Below are 24267 nucleotides of genomic sequence, written 5' to 3' on the forward strand. Positions count from 1 at the left end.
CCCGACTCATCCTTTGGAATATCCTTGGCAGAGGACGCCGGAAGCCAAGATCGGGTCGACTCCCCGTCGTCGTCGGTGTCTGGAGAGTCGTACACAGGGGAAGCGGGGGCCGTCGACACGTCTCCCGAGGCCCCAGGATCCACCAAGGGGGCAGGGGGCACCGCTGTTGCTTTTGCCAGAAAGGCGTCCCGAAGGCGCTCAAACGCGCCCCTGTCCACTCCTTGGGCCTCCGATGACGGCCCTTCCTTACAAGGCCTCTTCGGGGCGGGTGGCAACCCACCGGACGTCCCCGGGAGATCGGGGCTCGAAGGCACGTGCGCCGATGCCAGCTTCGCGCACTCTTCCACGATGCGGGCGGAGAGGCGGTCCTCCATAGGGCCTACCACCTCCGTCACGCAGCGGTAAATGGAATTGTCCACCGCCTGGTAAAATTCGTCGTCCTGCAGATAGGGGTAGGGTTCCTCTTCGTACTCCCCTTCCATCCTGAAGCACAGGGGTAGATTCGGGGCACCCTGTAGGGCGGCAGTCGAGATAAATCTCGGATATGGGCAGGCCAACTGGCTGCGATCACTTTTCGGGGCCAACTGGACTGGCAGGTGGGCTGCACCAATCCCCCAGCGCGCCGACCCTCCTCGCCGGGACCGGGTCTCCGCACCCCTCAAGCGCGCTAAGCCACACTTCGTATCAAAAAGGTGCACAAAGTCCACCCGGAGGTGTTTTACGCGGTCAGAGCCGCAATACAGACCCCAACGGGGCGTCAGGAGTAGGGATGTACAGACCCGGAGCACCAGGTGTCAGAGGGGTACGCGAGGGCTGGCTCCTGCGCAAGCAGACCCCACGGCGCGGCCCCTGCAACTGCGGAGGCGCGTCGGAGGGTCGGCGAGACGTCAGGGCGCCCCCTGGCGGCCTACTTACGCACCGCACACAAGTGGGAAAGAAAGATCGGGTAGGAACGACGGAGCGTTCCCGCCACCGGGGACTCTGTAAGGGAATAAACCATGCAATGAGTCCCCCAACGATCGTACACACAATACAATCAAGTAAACATTGAAAGGAAAAAGCATGAAAAGCACTTATCTGGCTGCGGGAGCAGCGAAGAAAGAGGAGGAAGAGGAAGAGAAGACCGGATTTATAGCGGTGATGGACAGAGTGGAAGGACTATGGACTGTCGTTATACAAAGAGACTCTCTGGAGTTGTTGTTTGATTTGTTGAACGTTCCGTCAATGCTTTATGTCTGAAAGCATTTTTGTTACTATTATATATCTTTTCCTAAGCTGCTGTGGAGTCTTTATGTTAATAAAGCGAAGAAAGATATAGCATAATCTGAAGCCTCCGGTCCTGACATAGAATTTGAAAAGAATCTAAAGAAAAAATCCTGAAGAAACTCCTTGAAGAGTAAAAGTTGAGCAGAGCTCAAAGGAGACTCCCTAAGCACAACGTGCAGTAGAAAATCTGAGGCTCTGAGGTTCCTTCAGGAGGGTTCTAAGGGGTGAGGCACTTCTGATTGGCTTATGCCTAAGTTTGGTCTCTTTTACAAAAAGAGGGTGATATGCTACAAAAGGGAATGAGGCCTAGGCCTTTTCCTTTCTCTTTTGTACCTATAGCTATGGTATTTTTTGTTACCGAGACTCCCATTCCGACGACGGGGAATGATACAAAAGCATGGGAATCTATGAAAGTTCCAATACTGGGGCAAACAACTTTCCTTATAGTCATTATACCTTACTGCACAAATCTGACACCTTGCACCTTAGTTTTGGGTAAATAATTTTCTTAAAACGAATATATGTAAATAAAATGCCATGGCAACAAATGAGAGTCAAAAGTTGCCACGGAAGAGTCTTGTTCCATTTTAACTCCCATAAGAATCTTTGCTCTCCGACCAGACAAAAGAAATGGTGAAGGAACTACATCAAACTTGTCATGAAAGTAGAATGTTACTCAGAGAGGTTCCACTGTTTGGTGTGGCGTAAACCAATTTATTAGGATTTAGCATTTAAATAAAAAGTTGGAGTAGGCTTGAAAGGGTTCGAAAGTTAGAGATATCTGAACAATCAGTCTACAAGTGGTTGTTCAAGGAGAAAATCTATTGTCGCCCACTTTGGGTACACTGAGTGACCGAAGCACTCAGTTTAGCTGGTCGCAACTTGGAGAAAACCGTTATTGTAACAGGGCTCAGGGACTTGAAACCGGAGTCCTGAAATAAAAGATTTGTGGAACTGTGAGGATCCAGGGGAGCGCTGGTTGACCCCCTGGCTCAGGTGGGTGGGATTGAAGAGGAACTGTCCCAAATAGACCCCTTCAGTCAAAATGTGCAAAAAAGTACATTTTAGCACAGAGTTCACAGATCCTGAAGAATGGTTGGAAGCAAGCCAACCCCTCCTATACACAACTAAAGGCCGCACACCAAACAAAGCTTATACCCTCATAATAATTATACCAATTTATATGAATACTTAAAAGCACAACAGAATTAGATAACACATATTCAACCAGAAAATGAATGCTTCCTTCATAGTGATCTCGTTCATAGAATTAATGGTAATATGATATGTAATCCCATTTGTAAGATTTATGACCATTATAATTGAATCTCATCACTGGTAAGGCCGTAGCATTACATTTGCTTTGCCAGTTATGGTTTTAATGGCTGTTCCGAGAGTTATGGATTGCAGCTCTATCCACAACGTGAGAATTTTAGTGGTTTTACAGTTTTCATCCAAAATCATAACTATATTTCAACTGTGGCCACCTGCCACATTTCCCTCTTAGTTCTTTTTATCTTGTGCCATTGGCAAAGAGGTTTATAGAGCATGGCGGGCGGCATGGGTTGTGGTTTAAGTTGCATACTATAACTGGCAAAATTCTGAGGTTTTCTGTGTTAGAATAATCTTTAACTCTGTTTTTAGGAAATGTCTATAGGTCTTTATGATGCACGTCTTTCCTGTGTCATGTACCCTTTCAGCGCTGTGCAGAACCTCAGGCCATAGGCAGCGGAGGTTGGCCAGACCCTGCACCCAACCCACCACGGGCGGGTAGCTGTTAGGATCCTGCAAAAATGGCTAATAAGATAAAAGCAAGCCACAGGTTGTTGATTACAGTGCGTGGGAAAAGCAGACAAACCAGAAAGGATGGTTTAAGAGAGAAGGCTGGAAGGTCTGGCATTCCAGTCGATCTTGGAATCTGGAACCTCTGGGTCAGCATAATAAATATCAGTGGTAGCACCACATTGCTTCACAACCTTCTTGAATGTACGGCGACTGCTGGCATTTAGTTCGCTCAACGTCCCGGGTTTCTGCACTTTTTTGTTTCTCTTCCTCCAATGTGCATTTTCCTTCTTTTTAGTTGCCAAATGTTCCTGCATATGCAATTTGTTGCTTCATTCTGGTATTCCGTGAAGCCCCCTCAGCAGGATTTTCTAACGGAATCCATCCTGGCAATCTAGTTCCGTTGTGGTCACTGAGGGGGGCTGGTAACATCATGAACCATGAGGCTTAAAACTCAGTACTTTTCCTGTATGATACACTTAAGGATGCAGACACTTTAATCCCCCCCCCCTTCTAAATGAGTGATTGAGGTAAATTAAATGGGTGTTAAGCGGGGGGTGTAAACTACAACATTGGTACAGACCAACTTCTGACTCGAGAACCTGTCTCAACCCTACAATCCTAAAGATGCTGTCCCTCGATTAAGTAAAATGGTACTAGGCCCTTCCAACAGCGGTGAACAGTGCCAGCAACTTAGAATGAATTCAGGTACAAAACGAACAAGTATTCGGAGAAGTTCATCACACACAAATCACATCTTGTAAACATCAATCACAAGAATCAGCCACCAAATAAAATGCAATCCATTAAGCACATTGTTAAAGGAATGTTCAGTCCATGCAGAAATATTCTGTTATCCAATCAAATTTGAGAAACAAGCGTAACATGCCTCTTGAGGAGGAGTCTGGTGACTTCAGTCCAAAGCAAAGAACTGTTAACAAGGGGAAGGTGCCATAAGACAATAGCAAACTCTTGCTATAGACAGAAAAAAAGAAATGGCATGGGACAGTGGTCGACACACAGGTAGGGTGTTGGACCAATAATGACAGAGCATCTCTTCTCTGCAGTTTATCAGACTAACAGTGACAGCATTCCTTTGAAGACTTTTTCCTGTCCTACCTTTCGCATTATACATTTCCAGCAAGTCGTGAAGCTAGGACAGCAGAAGGAAAGAGTAAGGAGGAGTAGTATATGTGATGTGTAGTGTATGACTAGTGCCCTGCCTGCACAAATCTAGCCTTGAACCATTTATCCAAATTTAGAACTGTGTCAGTACTTCTCCTGATTATTTAATGGAGTCTTGTATGATGGCTCTGGTCAGATCATTGTGATTCCAAGCCTCATATGATCATGTGATTCATTTCTGACCCGCTTCTTGCCGGTCCTAAACTAATCCTGAAACACAGACCAGGCTCTTAATTATTTGTTTTGCAAGATGCAGTCTGCTTTCGTAATAGAGTGTCCATCCATCAAGCTCTAGCATTTTGCTTGTTAAAATTTTAGTTGTGTTGTGATTTACCTGACCACATCTGAAAAGGGCTTTGGGGTTGCTCCGGTCAATTTCAAGGGCCCTTTCACCATACACAAGGGCACGGGCAGGGCGCTCCAGCTTCATGTATGTCAGCGATAGGTTCAGAAAAACCAGCAGCCTTGCAGTCCCAATCAGATTCTGGTCGTTCTCTCCAACAGGACTACGACCTAGGATCGAGGAAGCCTAGCATCAAGTAAGGGGAAGAAAAAAATGGCATGAGAGACCAGAATAAGAAAAAAAAATCAAAGTTACGCATTGTAAGATTTAAACTTTAGCCTCCTAGGTCTCAAGATTCCTACACTATCCTTTCACATAGCATCAGTAACTACTGGTAAGACAGCAAAGCGCAAAGTATGCCCTTCAGTAAAATTAACCTGTATCAAGAGCTTCTGAGTGCCCAACGTAATGCACCATTCAGCTGCTCAAATAAAGACGAATGATGCATCCAAACCTGATGAGGCAAGTGAAACAAGTTATTTGTATTTAAAGGCCAGGAAATTTCGAATCACCCATTTACAACTCCAAACAATACAGAAGCTCAAAAACAAGCACTGAACAACCTAATGCCACCTAGACTACAACTTAGACACCTTCCATCTGAGCATGTACCCTTCTGCCAGCTTCTTTAATCTCTTACCCGCTTGTATCGATCCTTGGCATCATAAAAGCGATTCTGGCGAAAGAGGTAATTTCCAAACTCTCTCTCTATGTTAGCCACCTTTAGCACCTTCTCCAGAGGGAACGTACTCTGCTGCTCCTGAAAGTAAACAACACTTCAAAGGAATGTGCTTTACATGCACACATAAAATGCCTTCTTACGGGATACTGTTGCATGTTTGAGAAAGAGAGGTACTAAAACTTGATTGACTAGGCGAAAGCCCTCCTGCTCTTTGACCAGTGCAAACACCACTTGATAGTGTTCCTTGAGCTATCTACTACTTTTAGTGCCATCAATCATAATATCATCTTCCACACTTTTGGAAACGGCCATAGAGTGCATGTTACAGAGCTGGTTTAACACCTTCAGCGCGGCGCGAATTCTCGAGCTGTGCTGAAGGTTCTAATGAGCCAACGGGCTCATGACGGAACGGTTCCTTCATGAGCACAGGCCAACTGACGCTCATGACGGAACCGTTCCGTCATTAGCATCAAAGGGGTTAAAGCATACCTGTCCACTATTCTATCCCACTCCCACTATTCTACCTGTTATATCAGATCCCTACTAGCATATCTACTATACAACCTGTACAATTTGGCCAAGTTTTTTTAATTTTGTTTCAATCTACTGGCGTGTTGTACTACTAGCGGGAGGCACCATCTATGATGCTTTTGTAGACCTTAAAGCTGCATTCGATACGATACCGGGGAATAAGCTCTGGGCCCTATTGAATGACCTAGAGCTACCTTCAGAGCTTTTACAGCTTGTAGTCAAACTGCATGAATCAATTATGCACAGGTTGGATGGGGATCACAAAGAAATATTACATCTAGGTCTCAAAGGGGTGTGACAGGGGTGCGTTTTGTCTCCCACCCGGTTTTCACTGTTTATAAACTGGGTGGTAAATATTTTTCAGAGTTCCCCACCGACATACCAGTCGTTGCAGGGAAAAAGGTCCCAATACTCATGTTCGCTGATGATACCCTAATTTTATCAAAAACACAAGTTGGGTTGCAGTGAGCATTAATCCGCTTAGAGGCATTTTGCAAGGCACATGAGTTAGTGGTAAATGTGGACAAAACTAAATTCACGGTGCTGCACAAACAAAGTAATTAAGTCAAGGGTTGTTATGAATGAGGAACCACTGGAACAAACAGATATTGTGGTACTGAAAATTCTGGACCCTGCTATTGTGTGGTACTGAAGCTCTGCACTCGTGTCATAAATATCATCGTATCATGACGATTTTGGTACTAGCAGACCGGAAATGGCTTAAATACTATACATAAGCATTTGTCATGTTAGAGTGATGAAATCACCCTGAAATCGTAGTTTTCGTCTTAAACCGTCGGGTTCCATTTTGTGTGCGGCATCCATTTTGTGATTGCCCTTACATAGTCAAATAACTAAGGCCAAATTCGATCTGAAAGGACACGTACACCTCTGCTGACTCCTCTGTGACCTGAGCAAGCTGACTCCACTGCCTCAAGCCAAACCTGTTCGGGCAGTTCCTTTCCCAGTGGCCGAATGAGATTAGCATCCAGGTGCACATGTCGTAAACCTTTTCATCACATACAAACTATGTCTAATCTTACACACACCTGTCTCTGTTTCTTTCTTTATGACCTGTTTTATAAGGAGGAGGTGACCATTTTTATTAGGGGTCCGTCGATATCTGATGAAAGTTCTGGGCCTTGCCGGGTAATCTATCATGAACTGGACAAACTGAAATGTGGGCTTGTCATCATGACTCTGCTTTTCCTTTGTAGTAAAAATATGTGTATGGTAAACTGTAAAATAAAGAATGTTTGCCTAGGGCATACAAAATGGTATAAAAGGTCTGTGCGGAGACCATTCAGAAGGCTGCCTCATTCAGTTGCTTTAGGTGTGACTGGGCGACGTAGCCTCACAATTAATTGTAATAAAAATGTCTTTTCATATTTCAGATTCTCTGTTGATTTCTTTGCTGCTTTTGAATGAAGTACTTATTGGTAAGATCCCTGAGAAGTCTGAAGTTATGAGTTACTTCAGATGGCGCGACCAACGATGGGGCCTCATCAAGAAGTGACTATCTGGAGGAGCAATCTTGTCAGAGGACAGAAATCTACTGTGGAAGGCAAGACAGAAATCTACTAAAAGAGGTACTCTGTGCACAGAGGTTCTGGGGGATTCTTTGTCTCTGCGGCCCAGTATATTTTTGATTTTTCTGACTTAAACTCTCCAAAAGATGTCACTCCTGACTGAGGAACCTTTTTGGCGTAAGTTTTTTTTTAAGAAAGAGACTGCTAGTGCAGTTAGAACTTGGCAGTTAGAATTTGGACAAGGTTTGTATAGGTTTGTATATACGAATTGCAATTTGTGTAGGCAGGTAATGAAAGAATTTTTTTTTCTCTCCATCTGCCTTAGTTAAAGTGTAAGTGGGTCGCTCTCAGTTCTTTGTTCTGTGGTTCTTTGCTTGGTTTGTTTGGTCCTTAGTTCTATTTGAAGATTGCAATTTTCAATAACCAAGGGTCTTGTATCGATAGAGATAGCCCCTTGAAGTTTGAAGCTAGATTAGTGAGCTATAAGATGCCTGATCTTAGCAAATTTAAAGATTTGTGTTGGCCAACTTTGTTTACGTTTGGATTAGCCGGTTTTCCCTAAAGGGAATATCTAAATAGGTTAGATTTACAAACATATTTCTTCCTTGGTGATTTTGTATCCCCAGGGAATTAAAATATGACATAATACAAAACAAGGATCCTTTGTTCTGTGCAATTTTATGAATGGAGATATGCAGAACGATTTTTGGTGTTCTGCCAGCTAAAGCTAGTGAATTGAGTGTATTTTTGTTTTCCTGCACATACAGCTAGTGCTGTTGGGCTGTTTTATGCAGTCTTTTGGAACACTATTGAGAAGGGTTTCTTGTAAATATGACTTATAGCTACTATTTACAAATAGTTTGGTTTAAGTACAGTCTGGACTGTCCTGTTTTCGTCCTAAGTGTTGATTTGTGGGTTTAAATGTATGTTTAAATGTTTATGTGTTTTTTCTCATTAGTGTAACTTCGGTATGTACATAGCGTTCGCGCAATTTATGAAAGCGCTGTATGGTGTGTCCTGAATGTTTCAACACTTTCTGTTTATGTCTGAAATGAGCTCAATGTGTGTGTGGGTCACATTCAATAGATATAAATAAGGCCCCAAACAAAAACGAAATTACCTATTTTTGCAAAAATAAATAAATTTACAGCATTTTCCTTAGATGCACTGTATTAGATGTTCACAGGCAAACCTTTCAGCTGCAGTATATTTGATTGGAATGTTCATTCAGCCAGCACTTTTCCAGTTAAACACGTGGAATTTTGCATAACCGTCCTTTTAAATAAATGTGGCGCACAAATGTGATGCAGGAATGTGACACGTTTTAAGTTAGGCATATGCGCTTAGGTTTGTGAGTTAATGCATCTAAATGATAGGCAAGGGCTGCAGCGGGCTCTTATATGTAGAACAATCACAAAAAGGAATAATTGGTATTCTTTAGAAGACAAAAATGATTAATTATGAAAAATAATTATTAAAAATAAGTGCTACAAAAATCGTTTTTTAATATTTATAAAGCTTAACACTCATACTATGACCTCCTAGCATTAAAATTTGATTTAAGTTATGTTGCATCACTAAAATGACAAGCATTCGTGTGTATAATTTCCCCTTGGCATAGGCGCAAACAAGCTCATTTTTATAAAGTATAAGTTATTATTTTCAAATGCCTGACTCATGGGTTATGTAATAGACATTCTAGTAATGCATATTATGCAAGAAAATTGTAGGATATTCATTTTTTAATGCCCAAAATATAAAAGTCGATTTTGAGTAAAAGCACTGTTTAAACTGCATTTTACGTTCATTCAGAGTACTTTTGAAAGTGTCTCAGGCTTAAGCAAATGCATACATTTAGGTTTTGATATATATTTGCAGGTTGTGCCTTCTTATGGTTCAGTGGGTTAATGTGCCAGTACACAGGCTTGTTTTAATATCAGGGTTGAAGGTTCTAGCTTCAGCTAGGCCTACGGAAAGTTTGTTTATTTAAGACTGATGAAGTGTGTACCATAGGATTGCAACAAGCATTTACTCTAAAAAACTGGTCTGTGTGTCATTAGGTTTTGAGAAACATTGACAGTTAATGTAGTTTAATGATCTGGGAATAGAGATAATTTTAGCGCCTAAAAAAAGAGAAATTATTTTTCAAAATAGAGTCAATTATTGCAGGTTAGAGCCTTCTGGCTTTGTCAGCTTCAATGTGGCAGAGGCCGGGGGGCTGGGAGAATTGCAGAGGCTGGCTCGAGTGCGCTGCTGAGATGTTATCTTTTAGTTTCCCTGTAAACAATGGAGAAGGTTGTCATGTTGACATTTGTGACCCTTTAATTAGGACTTTGCCTCCGAGGAATGCAGAATGGCCTCTCTGAACGGGCCGCTAAAGGTGTGGTTTCTGGTTTCTCCGTGAAAACAACAATAAAATGAAAGAACTTGATTTAAAAGGGAAAATAAAAAGGGGTTTATTTGGGAGTCCCAAACATCGTGTTAAATGCTCTGCAGAACTGATACATTTGTGTCTCCACGCTAAGAAAAATAATGTTTACTAGCTGTGTTTATTTTACAGAAAACTAAGTGTTGCATCAAGTCTTAGCTAAAAAATAAGATGCAGCCCTTTTCCAAAATTTTGAAGGCTACAGGCCTAAATAAAAAAAAAACGATTTGCTAATTAGGAATTATTTCTCACAGTGGAAATTATAGGTGCCAAATTAATATGGAATGTCAGTGTAACCATTTCTTTTAGAACGGTAAAAACAAGATAGCTTGATGTTGCGAGGTGAACTGACAAGAGAGTAACAGTTAAGAAATGAACATTTATTTTTGTGTATGTTAAAATGTGTTTTTTGTGTTGTGTATTTTATTTGCTTCTGCCTACAGATTATTCATGGATTGTTCTAAGGCTGACAAGACACGTGAGTTTGGTTAGTTAAAAGGAGATGTGTTTTTGCGTAATTTCTTTGCAAAAAAAAAATGTTCATGTTTTCGTTTGGGTATTTGGACCTGTCGTGAAATATTGGAGTTTAGACCTGACAAAATTTAGACAGGCCCAAATATTGCTTTTTGGGCTGCAGGTTTACAGTGCATAACGTACATGTGCCATGGTGCTGTGTGTCACCGCTTATTCACATATGCTATTGTTTTGTCTGTGCTGCTTATTTGTGCTTGATATACAGCAAGTATATCAGATGGTTTGACATGTGCATTTTTTTATTTTGTGTATGTTTTGTTTTATGTTGTTACTATTTCAATTCAGAAAAGGGGGTGGTGATGAACAGAGTGTCTGAATTAAGCAGACCACTCTTACCCAGTCCAAAGATCAGGGCTTGATCCATCACCGTTATTTATCTCACTGCACCATCCCAGCTCAGAACCTGGCTATATGCAAATCCGTCTGTCCCTGGCCCAGTGCATCATGGGAACAGGGCAGATTAAACTACCAAGTCAATTCTTCACCAGAAAGGAGACAAGCTACCGGGGACCGGTTCTGGCATTTCAGCCGTCTTCGGCCCGGCTTGCTTGAATCCTGATGGTGCAGTGAGAAAGGGACTCATGTCTGAGTATACCCTGCCACACCTATAGTGGCCAAAAACGATTCAGAAAAGGGGGTGGTGGTGAACAGAGTGTCTGAATTAAGCAGACCACTCTTACCCAGTCCAAAGATCAGGGCTTGATCCATCACCGTTATTTATCTCACTGCACCATCCCAGCTCAGAACCTGGCTATATGCAAATCCGTCTGTCCCTGGCCCATTGCATCATGGGAACAGGGCAGATTAAACTACCAAGCCAACTCTTCACCAGAAAGGAGACAAGCTACCGGGGACTGGTTTCTGGCATTTTAGCCGTCTTCGGCCCGGCTTCCTTGAATCCTGATGGTGCAGTGAGAAAGGGACTCATGTCTGAGTATACCCTGCCACACCTATAGTGGCCAAAAACGATTCAGAAAAGGGGGTGGTGATGAACAGAGTGTCTGAATTAAGCAGACCACTCTTACCCAGTCCAAAGATCAGGGCTTGATCCATCACCGTTATTTATCTCACTGCACCATCCCAGCCCAGAACCTGGCTATATGCAAATCCGTCACCATAAGAGTGGAAGGGTATACTCAGATGTGAGTCCCTTGCTCATTGCACCATCAGGATTCAAGCAAGCCGGGCCAAAGACGGCTGAAATGCCAGAAACCGGTCCCCGGTAGCTTGTTTCCTTCCCAGTATAAGAATTGGCTTGGTAGTTTGGTCTGCCCTGTTCCCATGATTCACTGGGCCAGGGTCAGACTAATTTGCATATAGCCAAGTTCTGAGCTGGGATGGTGCAGTGAGCTAAAAAACGGTGATGGATCAAGCCCTGATCTTTGGACTGGGTAAGAGTGGTCTGCTTAATTCAGACACTCTGTTCATCACCACCCCCTTTTCTGAATCGTTACTATTACAAGTTCCCCTGTGTTGTGAAGGGATCCGTATGACGATACGTATCGTTGCACAACAGTTGGATGGATTTGGTATAATGATAAATTTCACAGATATGGTTTTCATACTGTGAGGAAGACAGGCAGCATTTTTAGCAGTGCATGCCTAAATTTGGCTATAATGATATTGAAGAAAACTAAAAGATATACAGGATCAAAGTGTATCACCTGATGTTAGTCACTTACTGCACATTCCCTTAAAGGAATAGGCAGCCCTACATTTTTATGTATCCTTGATTGGACCTAAGGATGGAATTATAGATCTGTGACTCAAGGTGGCCTAATTTCTATATTGCATTATTTAATCATGCTTTGTTTCCCAAATAGCATATGGCTTTGTCCCTTGAAAGGAAACCAGGTTTCATTTTTCTCTCCCTGAAGAGAGAACAGGAACATTAGTTAGGATTACCGTATATGGTGTAGTTGCCAGCGGTGGAGTTAGAATTTGTGTAACTTTGGTCTTTTGTGTATCCCCCGTACTCTTGGTGCTGTGTCACATGCCTGAGGCACCCAAGCAAACTGTTGTTCTTCCTATAGATTTTTCTTTTGTTGCTCCCCCCTGACCGATGTCGCATCATGCTTAGTTATTGGGGATTTTAGTTGTGTCCTAGTTCCATTTCACTTTCCCATATTCCTTTCACCAGTCAGCCCATTTATTATTATGGGTGTATTGTTTATGTGCACACTTCTAGACTGGAGTGATGTATCAGGGACCCCCCATGTTATGTAAAAAAAAAATTTCAGACTGACTGTCGGGGTAGTGATAGGCTGGTTAACTGACCCAATATTATAGTAAGACAAGTTTTCCATCTCAATAGGAGATATCTTAAGTTTACCGTTTTTGAACAGGACGTATTTTCAATGTCTATTTTAATTTTTCAGTTCTCTTTTGTTCCTGCTGCTTTAATTTTTGGTGGGATCAGATGTGTTCTAATCATGCAAATATCAGGACTTTCTAGTGCTTGTCCTTTGTCTGCACATTTGATCATTAGCCTTTGTATTGCATAGTGCACCTGATGCACATTTTTTAAAGGGACTTTTCTTCATGTCCTTGATAATCTGTATTATGTCATTTCTCTATTTAAGATGTTTTAGATAAGCAATTTAGGAACACCTAGGCTTAATCATTGAGGAAAATATGTATTTACCCCATTAGACAATGCCACTGTGTGAGGACATCCACTTAGATTCCTATGGTGTATTGCCACTCCCTTGCAGATTGCAGGCCACCTGCTTGCAGTCCTCTTGTTAAAACCCATGAACTGTTTTTTGTGCTTGATTTGAAGGAAACTAACAATTGTGTTACATTTCCTACATCACTAGGTTCTGCTGGATCTTCCAGAGTCAAAGGAAGAGTGATACCCTGCAGACCTGTGATCGAGACTAAGCCCACTCCCCATCAGTGACCGCTACAGATGAATGACAGATTTCTTGGCTCTACAATTCCTGCAACAAGAAAGTCACGAAGCTGGACAGCGATCATCAGCGCGACATCAGTGGTACCTCCCAAGCAAGGCATTTGCTTCATCGAAAGGCGTTGCAGAAAAAAGGAGGAGCTGGTTCTTTGTTTGCCACAGAATGAGAGCTTCTGTTTGTTTGAGCTTTGTACCTTTCATGTGTTGGAAACCTCTGACAGTGTACAGTCCCTTGAGCTCTTGGCCCGAGTTTTGGCCACACACACACCTCTTTTGCTTTGCTCCAGTGGAAAGGCAGTGCACCCAAGGATCCACGTTTGCAAAAAGGCACTACATTCTGATGCCCATGAGAGAGCAGCTTGAGCGTCCTCTGACACTAAATGATGAGTGTTGGAGTCTGAAAGTGCTGCTGATCTTGAGAGGTTCTTTCTCAGTAGTGCTTGGATCTGCACTAGATGCTTTGTGCCCATGATCAATGAAGAGCACATCATTTGTAGTGTCTGCCACAAAGAAGAGACACTGGTGCACTGTTTTGAGACATTGAGACTTTCAAGTGAGCTGTGGGTGTTTGCCAGGAGGGCACTCCAACTAAGCATTGGTTACAAGCCGCCTGGACTACGGAAACACCCTATACACCAGCACCACCACAAAACTTCAGAAAAAACTCCAACGCATCGAGAACGCATCAGCCAGACTCATACTAGACATCCCGCGTAAAGACCACATTTCTGGTCACCTGAAAAACCTCCACTGGCTCCCCGTCAATAAGAGGATAACATTCCGCCTCCTAACCCACGCACACAAAGCACTTTACGAACTTGGACCCGAATGCCTCAACACACGACTTTCCTTCTACACACCCTCCCGCCAGCTACGCTCTTCCAACCAAGCCCTTGCCGCTGTACCTCGCATCAACAAAACCACCATGGGAGGAAGATCCTTCTCCTACCTGGCGGCTAAAACCTGGAACTCACTTCCCACTCACCTTCGCCTCACTCAGAACCACCTAGCATTCAGAAAGCAACTTAAAACCTGGATATTCGAAAAGTAATTCCCCACCCTTCTTTAAGCGCCTTGAGACCCTCTGGGTATGTAGCGCGCTATATAAATTAATTGACTTGACTTGACTTTCTCATGAAAAGGCCTGAACCGAAGAGGCCCAGCTCGATAGAAGAAGACAATGGAAGCAGATTTGATGGCCAAGAACTATAACTATGGACAAATAAAAAATAAAAAAAATTCTCTTTTTACTTTTTGATTGTGCAGCGCTTTCATCCAGGGAACTTGCTCATTTTTGTTTTTCGAACCGCCATCCGGTTCTGCTGCTAGGGTCGCGGTTGCCACAGTCTTTGGAGTGCAGCTGGAGACGGTTAGGTCGACAGTTCTGGTTGGTCAAAGGGAATTACCCTGGACTGAACAGAAGCACTCTTCAGCAGAAACAACCTACCACCGCGGGAAGCAAATTAGAGAGGATGGAGTTTTCTGAGATGGAGAGACCTGCCAAACAAACGAACTTTAAAGACAAAATGTGCATATTATTGACCAAGAAAAGATATTTGATATTTTGTATTTTCATGTTGCTTGGTGTGATGACGTTTTTAACTGGATATGTCTGCTTCACTTTTCAAGTGACATTCGCACCCACTACACAGCCTACACCTCCTCCTACTGCTTCCTTGCACTCTTTTCACCCTCTGCCTGAACAGGAGTCCTTTAGAAGATTAGGGTTTATTAATAACTCTTTTGTTCAACTGTTACACCAACGCCAATTAGTAGTAAACACAACTAACTGCTGGGTGTGTGGTCTCATGCCACATACGACAGATAAGGGTATCCCATACTTGGTCATACCATTCAGCTACTATGGTTCTTTGTGGGCATTTCAGGCAGTGTTCATGTTTGCCATCGAACCATATCCCCCACGTTCCACAGTAAGGAACTCAAGCAACAAAGCATTGGTAGAAGGAATTGCAAATATGAGCAGAACAATTGACTCATACAGAACGATTCCTAGAGATGAGTTGCAAGCTTATGGGGTGGTTCTGGGAACTGATATCTGCCTGGGGATGGAAGATTCTGATAGTCATTGGGATAATCCTAGCCATCCTTTTCCTGTTCTGTCTGTGTGTACAGTGTGCTCCTGCAACATGGGGCCTCTGTGCTACATCATGTGTGAGGAAACCTGTTTCAAGAAACAAACTAAGTAATAGAATGATGCTGCAGCAACATCTCAATGACTTCATGAATATAGACCTGGACTCAGATTAGCATGAGTATGGGTTATTGCCTATATAAGGGCAAAAGGAGGGTCTGTGGTACTGAAAATTCTGGACCCTGCTATTGTGTGGTACTGAAGCTCTGCACTCGTGTCATAAATATCATCATATCATGCCGATTTTGGTACTAGCAGACCGGAAATGGCTTAAATACTATACATAAGCATTTTCGTCATGTTCGAGTGATGAAATCACCCTGAAATCGTAGTTTTCGTCTTGAACCCTCGGGTTTCATTTTGTGAGCGGCATCCATTTTGTGATTGCCCTTACATAGTCAAATAACTAAGGCCAAATTCGATCTGAAAGTACACGTACACCTCTGCTGACTCCTCTGTGACCTGAGCAAGCTGACTCCACTGCCTCAAGCCAAACCAGTTCGGGCAGTTCCTTTCCCAGTGGCCGAATGAGATTAGCATCCAGGTGCACGTCGTAAACCATTTCATCACATACAAACTATGTCTAATCTTACACACACCTGTCTCTGTTTCTTTCTTTATGACCTGTTTTACAAGGAGGAGGTGACCGTTTTTATTAGGGGTCCGTCGATATCTGATGAAAGTTCTGGGCCTTGCCGGGTAATCTATCATGAACTGGAAAAACTGAAATGTGGGCTTGTCATCATGACTCTGCTTTTCCTTTGTAGTAAAAATATGTGTATGGTAAACTGTAAAATAAGGAATGTTTGCCTAGGGCATAAAAAATGGTATAAAAGGTCTGTGCGGAGACCATTCAGGAGGCTGCCTCATTCAGTTGCTTTAGGTGTGACTGGGCGACGTAGCCTCACAATTAATTGTAATAAAGATGTCTTTTCATATTTCAGATTCTCTGTTGATTTCTTTGCTGCTTTTGAATGATGTACTTATTGGTAAGATCCCTGAAAAGTCTGAAGTTTTTAGTTACTTCAATATATTCACATACATTGGAATAAAAGTTGGCCGTAAACTAGACTGGAAACCGCAGGTAGAAATCATGGCGCTTAAGCACTCCCAGCTTGCTGGAGAACTTTTGAAAGAACATAGGCTCTCCTCGACTAAGCCGGTTGGTCCTGTACGCAAGATATAAAACACCAAGGTTATGGCCTCCACACTTTATGGTGCAGAACTCTGGCGATTCGAAAATCTGTCCCTATTAACCCTGGCCCAAAACAGATTTGTGAGATGTGTAACTGGCCTTCCCCAAAGCACTCCACTCACACCTCTATATTTTGATCTGGGGTGTAACGTCCTGGCAGAGATTGCTAGGTTTAGACCATTGGCCTGCTGGAGATGACTATGGTCCACTCCAGAGCTAGCCCACTATGCCCAAGCACTCAAAAATATTAGAGATGCTGATAACACTCACACGATCAGCTGGTTATAGTGGGTAAAAAGCTCCCTAGTGAACATGGGCATGAGGCACTTGTGGGATGACCAGGAGAATAACACGTCCCCCCCTCCAAAAAAGTTTTTAAAGAAGCATACTGGGCTATGATTGGAGCTGGCAATCTGTGTTCTTCTAGGTCATCATCACTGATCAGTATCTTCCTGGAACATAAGACAGAACCTTTGTATGAAGACTTCTGGGACTTCAGAACTAAGCTAGCTGACAGGAAACATTTCTTCCAGTTTCTGAAAGGCACTTGACCGATTAAAGTTTTCACCAAAACCTGGCACTACTCCCTAGACAGTAAATGCACATACTGCCATAATGTGGACGAGACAATTTCTAACATCCTATTTGTATGCCCAGCATATAGCTCTCCACGAAGCAAATGGCTTAAACCAATAAGCTTGAATATGGGCACCAGGTCGAGTCCTACCGCACTGCAAATACGAAAGTCAAGCACACAGGAGGCAATCATGATCGCCCTAGCGAAGTTTCTAGGATGGGTGTGGAGAATCCGTCATATGATCGAACGCAAGTAGACTGCGACAGAGACTATTCGTAATCACGGTCTTCTACTTTGCTTCTTCAGTTTGAGCCGGTATTTATGGTTTTAGAATTTTAGATGTAATGTAAGATAATTTCTTTTAGCCACCGTCAACGGCTTGTTCTGATTATAAAATTTGTTTGTATGAGATTTTTTAAACCAAAAATAAATTTGCCTGTCTTTTATTGTTTATTACCATCTTGTCTTGTATTGTTATTGATAAGATTTGGAGACTATGTATATATTGTTCTCTATTTGATTTATTGTGATGTTATATATTTATTCTCTTTTATGATCAGAATGGTCGAAATAAAGACTTAACAAATCGACAACCTGTATGTCAAACCATTAGGTGAGGTCTTCCCAAAAGGAGGTACTGAATTTCACCACTATGCACATGATGCACAGCTATTTTTATACTTTAGCTCTATGTCCATACAACATCTGCAGATGTAAGAAAGTTCAACTAAAGCCTCAATGAGTGAGCTCCTCTTACTACCCCAAAACACTCTAAATTCCAGCACCAAAACAGCTTCCCCAAATTGTAAACCCTGCTAAGTCCCTGGACTGCATGTTCGCCAAATAACTTATTATTGACCTTATCATCAAACAATAACTTAAAAGCACTGGATTCCAAATGAAAATGTTACAAAACATCAGAAATGTCATCCCTAACAACATTTTAAATCTGCTGCTCAAGCTCCAGTGAGACCATATGTCAAGAATGGGAAATACCCCATAACCATTCTACCTAAATCTTGCCTATTCAATAATCACCTGCCTGACTCCTAACGCAGGCCAGAATATTTGCCAAAATTCCCACTGTTCACAATTCCCTCAAATGATTAACACTCGAGTCTTGCTGCAATCACAAAACTACCTGCCTCACATACACAGCCCTAAGCTTATCCCCTTGCTTCTTCCCCAACACCTCACCACACAAACATTGTAAATGGAAGGCAAAACCAGAATCCTAAGAAGCTCATCAAACTTTCTCAGGGAAACCCCTAAAATGTCTTACCCATTAACAGAGGACTTGACCACTCATTGCAAATCTTCAAACCTAAAGGAGCACCTACACAGCATGAGCGAACATCTTGCATTACATGGATATGAAGTCTAGCACCAATGTTTTTTATCCTAAGGTAACAAATGCAGAGGTTTATCCTGTGATATTAAATGCTGATAATGGCATACTGTTTATTTCCTACACTCTAAGCCATAATAGATGCTCAACTTCTCACCTCAGGTCCAGCCTGACATTTACTCCTTGTTCTGGCCCCCATCCTCTCACTGGCATGCTTGTATACCCATGACTACTAATGTATGATTGCTAATATTGAGGGCTGTGCGAGGATGAACCAAACATCTTGTGGAGGTTCACTGGTGTGAGGTCAGCCCATGCAGGATGTTATGATGTATGTACTGAAACCTAGCATTTTGTGACAGTTTTCTTGGGTTTGAGCGCCCTTTCAAACCCTTTCATTGTTAGTTGAATGAATGAAAACATTTGTAGAGCGCACGATGGCCAAAACGGCTTCCTGGCGCTGGGAGCTCTAAAGAACCGAACAGACAGGGCCAGGAGGTTTAGCAGGGGTAGGCCAGGGCAAACAGAAAAGTTTTCAGCGCTTTACGGAAATGTGAAAAGATAGGGATCGAACGCATAGAAAGAGGAAGGGAGTTCCAAAACCGGGGAGCAAGAACAGAAAAACGGGTTCCACCAGTGCGAGATTTGTGAAAGCGGGGAACAGTGAGGAGGGCAGAAGATGATGAACGGAGAGTGCGGGCAGGGGTGTGAAGGGAAATCAAAGAATTGATGAAAGCCGGTGCAGAGTGATCGAGGGCCCGATAAACAAGGCACCCTAGTTTAAACAGAGATCTCTGCAAAATGGGCAACCAGTGAAGGGATTTGAGGACGGGAGTGATATGATGGGTTTTGGGCAGGTGAAAGATAAGACGGGCGGCCTGATTCTGGATAGCTTGTAAGCGGCGGGTTTCATAGGCAGGGATGCAAGCGAACAAGCTATTGCCATAATCAAGGCGGGAAGTGATAAGGGCAGAAATAATGATTTTAAGGGAGTCAAGAGAAAAGAAACGAGAAATTTTCCGGATCATTCGAAGGGAAAGAAAACAGGAGGACACCACGGCACTGACCTGGCCATGCATGGACAGGTCCTGTCTGACCTTGATGCCCAAAGTTTTAACAGAGGGAACGGGGGTGGGAGGGGGGCCAAGAATGGGGGGCCAGAAAGCAGGGGACCAGGGACTGGATGAGCCGCCAATCAGGACAAGCTCAGTCTTATCTGGGTTGAGCTTGAGGTGGTTGGCGCTCATCCACCCAGAAATAAAGACCATGGTGGAGTGAAAAAAGGATAGAGAGTGAGAAGAAGAGGAGAGATCAAAGACGAGCTGGAGGTCGTCAGCGTAGTTATACACAGAGACCCCCAGCTCAAGAAGGGAAGAGATAAGAGGGTGAATATAGAGGTTGAAAAGAAGGGGAGAGAGAGAGGAACCTTGGGGGACCCCACAGGGCACCGGGAGGGGGGAAGCAGAAAAGCCGGGAAGGTGAACGGCTTGAGAACAACCTGTCAAGAAGGAGGTGATCCAAGAGAGGGCAGAACCTCGTATGCCCGCTGCGCTGACACGGTCCAAAAGAATGTTATGGTCGACCGTGTCAAACGCAGCGGACAAGTCGAGGAGGATCAAAGCTTGGGGGGAGTTGACGTCGGCTTTGGCCTTAAGCTCGTCAAGGACGGCTAACACCACGGTTTCGGTCGAATGACCCGATCGGAAACCAGCTTGGTGAGAAGCCAGGAGCTGGTTCTGTTCAACATAAAACAGAGAGACAGGAAGTAACGTAAGATTCGAGAATTTTAGCAAGATAAGGGAGAAGAGAGATAGGTCTAAAGTTAGAGGGAAGAGAAGAATCGAGACCAGGTTTTTTAAGAATGGGAGAAACAATAGCAGATTTAAATGAAGAAGGGACCAATCCAGTGGAGAGAGAGGCATTAAGAAAGGAGAGAGGGGTATCAGGACAGGAAGAAAAAAGGGTTTTAAGAATACGGGCAGGGGCACAGTCAGTGGGGGAACCAGACTTGATTTTGGTGAGCAGAGCTAGAAAAGAGTCCAAGGGGAGGGGAGGAAAAGAGGAGAAGGAGGATTTAGGCGCAGAGGGAACAGAGTGAGAAGGAGTAAAAGGAGTGACCAAGATGTTAGATTTAATGTTTTCAATCTTCTCAATAAAGAAGTTGTTAAGAGAAGAGCAGAGGGCCTGGGAGGGAGTGAAGTGAGGGCAAGCGCGATCAGAGGTGGCCAAGTTGTTTACCAGAGAGAAAATTTCTTTAGCTTTGTTGGCCGAGAGCGCCACTTGTTCGGAGAAGTACTTGGTCTTAGTGGCCAAGATGGCCTGCTTGTACTCCTTAAGAAGAATTTTGTATTTGGCCTTGTGGTCAGGGCAGTAGCTACGGCGCCAAAGGCGCTCTGAGCGTCTAAGCTCCAGTTTAAGAGTCTTGAGCTCCGGGCTAAACCAACGGTGAGCCTCGTGGGGGCGAATGGATTTGACTAACTTGAGGGGGGCTACTAAATCACATGCAGAAGAGAGCCAATTACCAACTGCAGCGGCCTGTGAGTCAAGGGGAATACCAGTGATGTCTGGGGAAGAAGAAGCAAGGGAGTGAGAGAGGGAAGCCAAGTCAACACGATTCCAGCTACGGGAAAAAACATTCTTGGGGCGAAGGGGCTTGTGAGGGGAGCCAGTAGTGATAGAGAAGGAGATGAGGGAATGATCAGACCTATGCTCCCCTCCCCTTCGGGTCAAAGAGGATGGGTCATGTGTAGTGTATGCCAGGGCTTGGACAAACCATGTGATTAGTCTGCGACCACTAGCCATGATGTGGAGCGTGTATATCAGTGGGTGCTGATCAGCCTCCGAGTTTGATGTGCAATAGCTGGATTAGTTCATCTAACAATTGGCCATGCAGAACGGCGCTATAGTGGTGGCGTGGAGCGAGAGCGGTCAGCGAACGGCCCGGGACCCGAGACCCATAGTCGAACCCCAGCTGCAGCCGCCGTGAGCAGGGCCGAAGAGGCTAAAAGAGAAGAGGCTAAAAGAGAAACCTACAGTGGCGGTTCTCATGCGATATGTGACGAGGGACGAACACGTCACCCACACGTCACCCATAGCTGTCTTGAGCCGAGAGCCGACACCAGAGGCGAGTGACGAGCGCGAGACCTGTCCCCGCTGCGGCAGAGAACCGGTGAGAGCCGCGGGGGGTGCTGCGGGGAGCGCATTGACTCACTGAGCGGTGCTGCTTGTGTGTTAGCAGAGCGCCGCTGCAGCTGTTTGGGAAAAGCTGACAGGGAACAGTGCTCACCCCCAACGCCCACCAGATAACACACGCTGCAACTCGGGGCTCTTAAGGGTCCCCCCCCCTAGTTGCATGTGGGGCCAGGGATCAGGTGGTGAAAGCGGGTGAAAGGGGGGATTGAAGCAACGGCTGAGCACGGTGATTGAGGACCATCATAAGGAAGAGGAGGTGTAGAGTCCAGCCAAGCCTTACCTAGCCCAGCCACGCCTGTTGCACTGCGCCCCCCGTAGCCAAAAGACTACAAACAACAAAAAGACTAAAAACAACAAATAACCACACTAATAAAACCAACTAACTAAACTAATAAAAATAAACTAACAGTGGTTTACCAGCTGACGCCAGCCCGAGCTCCATTGTACACCGAGCTCCATTGCACACCCAGGTCAAACAGCCCTACAACAGCCATAATAGTCGTTATAACGTAAGAGAGAGCTTGTTGTCGGAGACCGGCCGTGTCCCACTAACGTCTAACGCCATACATCGCAGTTTAAAACTGCTCATAGTTCCAGAAACCCAGAAATCAGAAGCTATACCTTTGAAAAAATTGCTGCAGTAATAAAGCCGTGACAAACACTGTTGGTGTTGGGCCGTGAGAGACAAGCCCTAGCCCAAAGTCTCCGGGGACAATGAGATCAGGAAAGGTGATAAAGTACACTGCACCCAAAAAAAGGAAAGCAACATTACCTGACGCTGCAGAGGTCTCGGTCAATGCCGGCCATATTTTAAACACACAAAAACCGCTAAGCATACGGGACTTCTTTAAAAAAACCTCATCTAAGTTCGTGGAATCACCCCAACAAAGAGCACAGTCTTCGGAGGCATTAACCATCATTCCTCTGGTGCAACCAGGCTCGATCAACTTGGCCCAATTCGGGTCACACAACCTGGCCCCAGCGCACCATCAGGCATCCGACACCGAGAGGGCAATCGAGCCACCTGAGGTTTATATATTTGGGTCCTCCTGTAATGTCCAAAATAACAAAAGCTTTCAACTTGACCACCTTCCATTGGACAAGCTCTCAGTGTCTCCAGTAGAGGACCGGCTACCCCCTCAAGCGCTACAAATCCAACTGGAGAACCTTACGTGCCCAACTGAGGACCAAACAATGCCGCCCCAATCCACGGAACCTCATGCAGCGGCCACGACCATGCCTCTTGTGGCCTCCCTTCATCAAACAACGACGGCATTAATTCATAGGCAAGCCAACCCCGAGTACTCCAATAGCAGCCAACAATCCCCAACCTCACAAACAACAATTTTCTCAACAGCACCAACAGCACCACTAGCTTTGAGCCCCCCGTGCATGATCTTCTCGCCACCAGGACACACAAAGGACACACAGCAAAGCCACCCAGCACTGCCTGCTCAGAACGATCAGTTTATGACGGACCTGTCTCTTTTTTTCAAGACATCTGAGAATTCACCCAGGTCCGGTTCAATCCCAAACGAAAAACAAAACACTGAAGAAAACATCGGAACCAGCGCTTGGCCACAACTTTTACAAACCCTGCAGCAAACAGTTAATGCACTCAATTACCATTCAATAAAACTTGAGGTGCAGGTTGACCTATTAAATACTCTGGCCCTATTCACGTCTGGGATCGACAGTAAATTGGATAAACTCAATGCCCTAATCTTACGGGCGCAAGCCTCTACGAACCTCGCCGAATCAACTTGCTGCTGTTCCCCAATTATAGATTCTCTTTCTCTACTCCCAGAATGCCTAACCACAGTCATAAGGGAAGTAAAGTTGTTGAGAGGAGGAAACGTTCCCACCAAACCGCCATCCCCCTCACAGCAAGATCACTTTAAACCTATTGAACCTTTTGCCAAGCAGAACATAAACCTAAAAGAAGGCGAGGCCCCAAACATAGGAACAAACACTGGCCAATTGAAGATGAACGGTCACACTCAGGGCACCCACTCAAAATCAAACCCAACGGGAGAAAACGGCCCGCCATCGCCACCAACCGGACCCACCACTAGGCAAGATCACCTCGAGCCTGTTCAAACATACAGCCCCACTCCTCAAAGTGACCTAACAGCGGTGGCCCATAGGGGGCCAGTTTTACCATGCAGCAAAAGAGAGCGCAAACGCCAGCGCAAAGCCAGAAATAAACTAAGGACAAACACCAACATTGTCCACCAGGAACTCTTCCCTATCTTTAAAAAAGCTGAAAACAAAAGATCCCCCGTCATAAACAGTGTCACAGTGCGAACAACCACCCTCAAGGGGGTCACTCCAGAAAAACCCACCCAAGAATCTGCAATCAGCCCAAAGGTCCGAAGCAAACAAATAATGGCTCCAGAAACAGCCGTGGGCAGGGATCACACAGAATTCTTAAGGGTGAGCACAGACACGGCAAGTGCAATAGGGCCTAGGACGACACCAGAGACGACATCAGAGACGACATCAGAAAACTCTAGTCCATCGATGGCTCTCACCTCCCCGGGAAAAGAAAACACAAAGCCAAGAATCAATTACTCCAAAACTATTTGCAACGACCCTAAAGCTGCGACCAG

The 24267-nt window shown here is 44.4% G+C and overlaps 1 protein-coding gene across 2 annotated transcripts in view; it reads right to left on the reverse strand.

Annotated features, from left to right (window-relative positions):
- The window catches only part of FKBP6 (FKBP prolyl isomerase family member 6 (inactive)), a 369961-nt gene that overhangs the window by 92024 nt on the left and 253670 nt on the right, over nt 1-24267 (reverse strand). For both annotated transcript variants that reach the window (XM_086958501.1, XM_086958499.1), the window contains exons 5-6: nt 5217-5336; nt 4568-4762 (exon numbers count right to left, since the gene is read on the reverse strand). In XM_086958501.1, the coding sequence (XP_086814627.1) occupies nt 4568-4762; nt 5217-5336 (315 nt within the window). The remainder of the gene's footprint in view (nt 1-4567; nt 4763-5216; nt 5337-24267) is intronic.

Source organism: Lissotriton vulgaris, chromosome 2_1, assembly GCF_964263255.1.
Source record: "Lissotriton vulgaris chromosome 2_1, aLisVul1.2, whole genome shotgun sequence".
NCBI classification, from domain to species: domain Eukaryota; kingdom Metazoa; phylum Chordata; class Amphibia; order Caudata; family Salamandridae; genus Lissotriton; species Lissotriton vulgaris.